This window comes from Panicum virgatum, chromosome 6K (assembly GCF_016808335.1).
Source record: "Panicum virgatum strain AP13 chromosome 6K, P.virgatum_v5, whole genome shotgun sequence".
NCBI classification, from domain to species: Eukaryota; Viridiplantae; Streptophyta; class Magnoliopsida; order Poales; family Poaceae; genus Panicum; species Panicum virgatum.
In genome coordinates, this window is record NC_053141.1 from 12044666 (window position 1) to 12053615 (window position 8950).

At 43.5% G+C, this 8950-nt stretch overlaps 2 protein-coding genes across 2 annotated transcripts; both read left to right on the forward strand.

Annotated features, from left to right (window-relative positions):
- Positions 1-659: 659 nt before the first annotated feature.
- On the forward strand, positions 660-4113 carry LOC120713244. The gene is made up of 4 exons (XM_039999238.1): positions 660-675; positions 927-1063; positions 1208-1399; positions 4108-4113. The coding sequence occupies exons 1-4, from the start codon at positions 660-662 to the stop codon at positions 4111-4113; spliced, it is 351 nt and encodes a 116-aa protein (XP_039855172.1).
- A 2157-nt stretch (positions 4114-6270) lies between these two features.
- On the forward strand, positions 6271-7628 carry LOC120711777 (methionine aminopeptidase 1B, chloroplastic-like). Its single transcript, XM_039997417.1, has 5 exons — positions 6271-6430; positions 6516-6597; positions 6688-6931; positions 7029-7190; positions 7484-7628. Exons 1-5 carry the CDS (start codon positions 6352-6354, stop codon positions 7541-7543), a joined length of 627 nt encoding a protein of 208 aa, XP_039853351.1. The 5' UTR covers positions 6271-6351; the 3' UTR covers positions 7544-7628.
- Positions 7629-8950: the final 1322 nt, after the last annotated feature.

Here is an 8950-nt window from a genome sequence, read left to right on the forward strand (position 1 = left end):
GGAGCCTCCTGAATCCTGGAGCCAGGCCCATGATCAGCTAATGACGTCACTAGATCCTCATGAATGAACTGTTGTAACGCCCAAGCTACGTAGAATGAACCAGAGAAAGGGACCCAACAGGAACCGGGGCAGGCATCAATTTACAAAATGAGGCAAATTGCCATCCACATCCCTTAGAGCATCTCCAAGAGCTCTTGTATCTATGAATAGCTAAAATTTTGATATAATTATTACGTAAAACAAAATAGCTAGCGAAAAGAGGATAAAATCCAACAGCTTCTTCAAAAATCTAAAAAGAAATGGCCAGTGCTCAGCGTTAGGCAAAGATGCCCAACAGCACCCCTAGATAGAAAACGAGAATAGAAGATGAGGTATATAGAGTTTCTGTTGGATTGAGATTTTTTGTCTTCCTTTTCTTTTTTAGAAAACTCATCCAATATACCAAAGTTCTTGGAGATTCTCTTACGTAGTGCAGGTTTTCTGAACCGTGCAAGTCGTAATCCCAAGCCCACAAATTAGCAACCAATTTACAAAATGAGGCTAATTGCCATCCACCTCCCCACAAATTAGTAACAGGTGGTAGAGCATCAATGTTTTGCCAGCCAAAAGGTTGAAGACGCCCAGCAATCTTGTTCCATCACCAGAGCTGAGAATAAGGAATGATCAAGGAAAACAGTGAGTATCATGAGTTCATAACAGGCATGTACATTCAAATTAGAAAATTCATTGTCCTCAAATTTGTATGATGTTCGCTAATCGTTACAAAAATGCCAAAAGTAAAACTCATTTGCAATGAGTTCAGGAAACAAACGTCTCTGGTTCAACTATGCTACCTAGACATTGCAGCAAGTTATTAATATTTTCAACAGGTAAGAACAATATAATTTCTGATAAAATTAAAAAACAATTTGTTTCCGCTGGCATAGTACTTGGTAATGGATTTCACGAAGTTGGGGAAGCGGGAGTCCAGCTTCTCGGCCAGCTCCTGGGCCTTCGTGATGGCGTGCCTCCGCTCCTCGTCGGTCGCGGACCCCCGGTCCGGCAGGTCCTTCCTCCCCAAGCGGTAATCGGGCTTCTCGGGGAGGTTGGCGACGCGGCTGGACCGCCGGAGCGGCTCCGCGGCGGCGGCCGAGCCTTCCGCTACCTGGCCTGCAGAAGCGCCGACTCGGATAAGGCAAACCCAGACTGAAAAAAACAATGGAGCCAGACGAGGAACAGCAAGGCCATTGGCCAAGCAACCGGGACCCACCGGCTTGGCGGCGGCCTCTCTGACGGCGGCGGAGAGGTGGTGGAGCAGGAGCTCCTCGAGCTTGCGCTTGTTCGCCTCCACCTGCCTCCGTCTCTGCTTCTCGTACACCACCGCCTCCGCCATCTCCGTCTGCTGTGCCTTCCGCACTCTGTTCGGCAGCTCCAGCATTTTACTTTCACACCACACCAGTTTTCAGTCACCAGCCAGCCAACAGTATTTTTTTCTCACACCACTCCAGCCATCAACTCCAGCTCCAGTCCAGCGAACAGAGTACAAAAAAGTTGGGGGCGCCGAGAGGAAAGGAACGGGAGGGTTAGTGCACCCGGTCCAGGAGCAACGGGAGGGATCGGCAGCATGGTCATCTGGTTACTTGGTGTATGGATTAGGTGCGCGTAGGCGGCAGATGAAGGGCGGATCCAACAACTCTGTCAGTCTTACCCATGGTTTTATAAGTGCTTTCACAGTGTCTTTTTTAATAAGTAAATTACACCCACCATACAACAATTTATCAGGTGGATGCAAATTGGTCCAACAACTCGTAAAATATTTAATTTAGTGTAATAATTTAATAGGTGGGTGCAGATCAGTCCAACAAGTTGCAAAATGCCCAATTCAATACAATAACTTAGCAAATAGGTGCATTCACAGTCCAAATATTACATTACAACGTAACTAACGCAAGGTCTCAATAAAGAATATATTCACATTAGGACAAATTATTAAGTATTATTTGACCATTGATTTTTGTGATGCGCCTGTGTGACAATGTATTTGGTTAAGATAAAAATTCTCAGTATTTAGAAATTAATATTATGTCTTTATATTAATTATTTTTTACAGTGATTTAATTTTGATTAAAACTATTTAATCTGACATTCAATATTGAAAAATTCATCCTCATTATTTTCGGTATGTTTGATTATATGTACAGTTAAACTAAAAAAATCAATATATTGATACAAACTTTTGATACCTTTTAGGAGCTTGGTACATATATTTTTAAAGCCTCCTATATTTGTTAGAAAGGAAAATGAGCTAAATAAAGTAATAAGCAAAAACAAACATGAGCATTGTTGAACACATGAGCAGAACCGCAGAAGAAACTTAAGGTTTCAGGGTCTCTCTTATCGACTTTAATGTTTCAGTGATGCTAATGGTGTAATTCTAAAAATTGATTGAATTTGAACTAATAAAAAATTATACATAAATGAAAAAGCAACAACTAGATCACCATAAACAATTTCCGTTTATAAAATTTAAAAATTATTGATGTTCATCTACTATGCTTAATATGTTTATGTTGTAATGTTGGTTAAATAATATATTATTTTTAATAAATCTATAATTAATTTATTCTGAGAATAAAATTATTAGCGTCCATTGCGACATGAAAATCTATAGTCAAGACGTGAATATATTGTTTATTGTGACATGACGTTAGCAAATACATTGTCATGTACTGTTTGGACTGTGAATGCACCAATTTACCAAGTTATTGCACTAAATTAAATATCTTTTAAATTATTAGATCAATCTGCATCCAGTTATCAAGTAATTTTATTAAATTGAGCACTTTACAAATTGTTGGACCAATTTGTATCCACCTGCCAAGTTGTTGCATGGTGGGTGCAATTTACTCTTTTTAATTAAGATAGGTCAAAGCATTATGATGGTCTTCATTTTTTGAAAAAAAATATGCAATCAATGTTTTTTAACTATAACTAACTTTAATAACAATTAGCTTGAGAACATGTTAATCACATTGGCTTGAAAATTCTTTGATAACATTAGATTATACTTTTACCAATCGTTTTATTAAAAATCAATGAGATGTTCATATTTGGAAAAAATGATCATGAAATAAAATCAGTCATTCTTTACTTTTTAAGACCTGCAATGTCTGTTTGCACGCTCCTCTCTTGTCTTTTTTTAGGGGTATTTTATTTTATTTTTTAAGAGAACTTCTCTCCTTTTTCTTCCACGTGGACGATCTAACGAGGATTATATAGGATGACTAGGGTTACCCTAAGCTCTAAATCCTAAATAATCTACAGAAGAAGAGAAGAAGATGTGTCTCTGTTCGGCTGGTTATGGTTGGTGGCTGGTGGCTGATTTGTTAGAAGAGAAAAATAATGTTAGCTATCTGGTGATTAGCGCTAACTTGGTGTAAGAGAAAAGCAGTACATCGGCCATTGTTGGAAACGCTCCAATAGATACATAGGATGATCTATATCATTTCCGCGTAGCTGCTAAATTTAAGCCCTACCAGGTTAAAGAAAATCTTACTATTAAAATTATTAAATAAATTCTAATTAGAACCCATCTATGTAAAAAAATATTGCTAAGCTCTTTTATAATAATTATAAAGTATCAAAAGGTATTTTTATGTATTTTTACTTTGAAGTTTTTTCTTTATAAAAATTAAATTAGTATTCGGTCCCACTTTTTGATACTTGATCCCACATTTTGAAAGTACCAGATACTTTACTATATGTATTTCTTAGTACTTTCTACTTTTACCATTTTTACCATCGTAGGATTTTATCAGATGAACGGCTCCTACTTTTTCAATCAGCGTAAAATTTCTCATAAAATAAAGTGGAGAAATTTTACAATGATTGAAAATACGTAGAAGTACGTAGGGCAAAGTATCTGGTACTTCTAAAATGTGGGACCAAATACCAAAAAGTGGAACCGAATACTAATTTAATTTAATTTTTATAAATATTTTTAATTGATCAACGGTTAGAAAAAATCATACTAAAAGTATATGATATTACCTATTGGTACTTTACAATCATTGTAAAAGAACTCTTATTTTATACTCTTAACTAACAAAATTATTTTTGATTTGATAGGTCTAGTGAAAATGAACTGGGCCTATATCTTAGTACCTGAGTTATATGCCAATATATGCAAAACAGTTATACGTGGAATATTTCTCTTGTTTTCAAAAAATGTGTCGCAATCGGAAATGAGTGACTACAAAACTACCTGATTGTTCGTGTCTCGCACGTTGGATTGGAGTGGTCTAGCACAAAATGAATCAAGGGATTTAGACTGGTTCGGGCAGGAAATGAACTACGTTCAGTATGGGGGGTGGTTCTCTCACTCTATTGCTTGAATCCAGGTGCTCAAAGTTGCAGAGGGGAGCTTACAAACTTTCGAGTAGTGAAGGAATAGTTCGATCTCTCTCTTACGTGAGCGGGGTCCCCTTTTATACTTCAAGATGGGTCCTCCTATTTACATTTCTCTATCTCTAGCGTGTTCTTCTTGCCCGCTGGAGAGGGCTCTTTGTTCTTGTCAGTTAACGGGTCCCGCTCCACCGGTCGGGAGTGGTGGCAGTCCTTCCGGTTAGTTTTTTTGGGCAACGGGTCTTCGCGCTCCCGTCCTATCCCGGTCGGTCGGGATAGTCTCCTCGCTCGATTGAGGGTCGGGGCTCGACGGTCGTCTCGTCTCCTGTCCATCCATACTTTCTCCGCACGTCCTTCCCTGCGCGGACTTTGACCTGGAAGTGTCACGCCTGCTGATAGACGCTCAGCCGTTGTCAGGTGGCCTCGCTTGGTCACAATCTTTTGGCGTGAATGGGGTGGTGTCAATGCGGTCATGATGATGGCGTGCGGGATGGATGAGTTGACGCTCTCTCTCTCGTTTTCTGCTGTGGTTATGGATAGGTGGCATAGTTTATACTATGACTTCGTCAAAAGGTCCTGTTCGGGCGCACGGACCGGCTCCGCGGGAGTGGGAACGGGGGCTGCCATGGCCAGGGCCGGCCCTGACTTTTTGGTGGCCCAGTGCGAAAAAAATATGGAGGCCCCTATTAACTATAAAAATATAAAAAGTCAAATTGCTAATCGGCATGATAAGTAGGTAGCAAATCGGCGATCTGTAGATAGCGGCGGCGTCTCGCGAGAATGTCAAGAAGGCACTGAAGCGTGTAGTTGGGCAGATGTTGGAGAAATTGTCCATTGATTTTCCTCTATCAAATCAGGGCGCGGCTTTATTCCTCCAACTGGACAGAGATGTCACGCCCAACAATATAGGTTACAAAATTTATGAGGGGGTCATGGATCTGTTTGGATACATAGAGATAATAGTTATCTCTCACCTTTTAGCTCCAAATTATCCCACCTGTTTGGATGTATGAGAGATAATTTTAAGTTAAAGTGGATTATCTCTCCCAAAATTCTTAGCCCCTTCAAGAGGTGATAATGGGGCTAATTTAGTATGAACCCCACAAAAAATGTGAGTATACACACACACCTAGATATGGGAATGAGAGAGAAGGTGGGCATTAGCCCATGGATCCAAACAATCTACCTTGGGCTAATGCTTAGCCTACCAATTTAAGACTAAACATTAGCTCTCAAAATTAGTCCTGGGCTAATGTTCCAAAGCCCATGCCAAATACTTAGATGATTCGAGTCTCTTTCAATATCTAAATGAGCTGGCTTATAAACAAAGATGTTACTTATAACTTGACATGTCTCGTAACATAGAAATTTTTGGAGGCCCTCGATTTTTGGAGGCCCGGTGCGGTCGCACCGTCCGCACCCCCTCAGGGCCGGCCCTGGCCATGGCTGCCATGGCCTCGGCTTATGTTGCCTCCTTGGAGAGCAAGATCCGGACGGCTCGGTACCGAGCGATCCCGCATGCATATCTTGGGTCGGGTAACTACCACGTGTCCCTTTCGCTTCTGGGGCGGTCGGGAGGCGGATGGGCCGTGCCCGTCCGTCGCTTTGCCTTTTTCGAGCCGGCCGGTTGGTTTGGCTTCCAGTGGAAGCGTGCTTGTTGTTGGGGGACCGCGGGTCCCTACGACCGTACCCCCGTCAAAATGTTTAAAAAACAATAGCTTTGTTGATTCTTTGTAGAATTTTGCAAAATGTTTTCACGCAAAGTATCCTACTTGTCTTGATAGCCTGAGAAAAAATAGAGACGAAAACTTCAAGCTCATTCCTAAAATTAAGGTTTTATCTTAAAAAATACTAAAAGGGTTGAAAAAAAAGGACAGTTCTATAAAAATACTATCCCTCCACCTGTCCCTCGTCTTATCCTCACCCGCTTCCCGCCGTCCGCGGCCTGCCTGCAACCCAACAACGGCGATGGCGGCGAGGGTCCCGGCGGCGGAGCTCAACCAGCACCCCTCATCGCCGTTCGCCGCATCCCGCTGCTACCGTCCAGGTGCGTGCTCGTCCTTCCTCACTCCTGTCGAAAGCCCTCATTCCTTGCTAGCGCCTCCCTTCACCCTCACCGCTGCTTCTTGCAGGCGGCGCCGCCCTTCACGCCCCTCTCCGCGTGCCATCCAGAACGCCGCGGAGGACGGAGGAATCCAAAAGGATCATCCGCAGGTGCGCGTACACAGCGATCCTTCCCATTCGTGCCCAAAATCCCAACGAAAGTGTAATAATACATCAGAGTTTCTGGCGACCAAATCGAAGGGCCGCAGAGGAGCAGGGCGCCGGAGGAGCCAGGAGGTGGAGAAGGGAGCCGCTGCGGCGGGAGGCCGTCAGCGCGCGCCTCCGGGTGCCGGACCACATACCCCGGCCTCCGTACGTCGGCGCGGACGCCATCCCGTCCGTGTGCCCGGACCGGCAGGTGCACGACGGCGAGAGCGTCATGCGTATGCTGGACGCCTGCGAGCTCGCCGCCCGCGTTCTGCAGTATGCAGGAACACTGGTCAAAGTGAGCAGTGAGCATTTTTGCAGATCAGACTAGTTCCGTCTTCTCGGGAGAAATTTGAGTCCCATACGTGTGTGATGTCTTCTTCCTTTCTGTGCAGCCGGCTGGGACGACGGATGATATCGACAGGGCTGTGCACCAGATGATTGTCGACGCCGGCGCCTACCCGTCACCACTTGGATATGGTGGGTTTCCGAAAAGCGTCTGCACGTCGGTGAACGAGTGCACCTGCCACGGAATCCCTGATTCTCGTGAGCTACAGGTCCAGCCATTTTATTGCCTTTGAATGTAGCAGTTTATTAGAATCAATCATTTCTTGTAGAGCCATAGAAGCAGAATAACATTGCAATTAGTGAAATTCTTGTGGAACCACAGAGCAGAATAACATTGCAATCAGTAAATATTCTCGTAAGTAACTAGATTGCATCATACCAATTGCAAACTAGTAGCTCTGAAACAAGATATATATTTTTTTGTTCATGTATCAGCTGGTATGGTTTCTGAACTTCCTTAATTTTGAGCTGAACAGTAATGCTTGTTTCCACTGACTGGCAGGATGGAGACATTATCAACATTGATGTTACTGTCTACTTAAACGTATGTACTGCTTGCTAGCTGTTGTTTTCCTTATCAGCCACCAATTTCCTTCTCATTGTGGTCAAGGGGTGCAGCACCAGGGTCAGCATTGAGCCCTTATCTATTTGCTTTAGTGATGGATGAGGTCACAAGGGATATACAAGGTGAGATCCCTTGGTGCATGCTCTTTGCTGATGATGTGATGCTAGTTGACGAGAGTAGGGCAGGGGTTAATAGGAAGTTAGAGCTGTGGAGACGCACGTTAGAGTCGAAAGGGTCAAGACTTAGTAGGACCAAGACCGAGTACATGATGTGTGATTTCAGCGCGACTAGACATGAGGGGGGAGACGTTACTCTAGATGGGCAAGTGGTGGTCCAGAAGGATACTTTTCGGTATTTAGGATCGGTGCTACAAAAAGATTGCGACATTGATGAAGATGTTAGGCATAGAATTTCAGCTGGCTGGTTGAAATGACGTCAAGCTTCTGGCATCCTTTGTGACAAAAGGGTGCCACAAAAGTTAAAAGTCAAGTTCTATAGGACAACAATTCGCCCGGCAATGTTATATGGTGCTGAATGTTGGCCTACAAAAAGACGACATGTCCAACAACTGAGTGTAGCAGAGATGCGGATGTTGTGGTGATTTTGCGGGCACTCAAGGATGAATAGAGTCCGAAACGAGCTATTCGGGATAGGGTCGGGGTGGCACCAATTGAGGAGAAACTTACCCAACATCGGCTGAGATGGTTTGGACATGTCCAACGGAGGCCTCCTGAGGCGCCGGTGCATAGTGGGGTTCTTGAGCGGATCGATAATGTAAAGAGGGGTAGAGATAGACCTAAACTGACTTGGGATGAGTCAGTTAAGAGAGACCTTAAAGATTGGAATATCTCTAAAGAGATAGATTTGGATAGGAGTGCTTGGAGACTAGCTATCAATGTGCCTGAATCATGACCTTTATTTTTTTTGGGTTTCATCTCTAGTCTATCCTAACTTGCTTGAGAAAAAATGCTATGTTGTTGTTGTGAAATAAAATTGCCATCGGATGCTTCGGCTGCGCCACCTGATCCTTCCACTGTATACAAGGCTACCTGATGGCATAGGCAGAATGAAGTCTCTATGCACTCTCGAAGGATTCGACATCTCGGATTTCAGGAACGTTAACGACCTTGGTGTGCTTACCAATCTGAGGGACCTTAAGCTCGACAATAGACAGGTTCCAACAGAGACACAGATAGATGCTTTGGTGACCTCACTTGGGAAACTTTGCAACCTCAGAAGTCTGTGCATTTGTTCTATCGGACAATGGGCACATGATGTGAACGACAGACTGGGATCGTTGTCGCATCCCCCATTCCATCGGATTGGGAAACTGGAACTGATACGATGGCTGCTGCCTAGAGCTCCAAGATGGATCAATGGCGATCTCCAAAGCCTTATCCACCT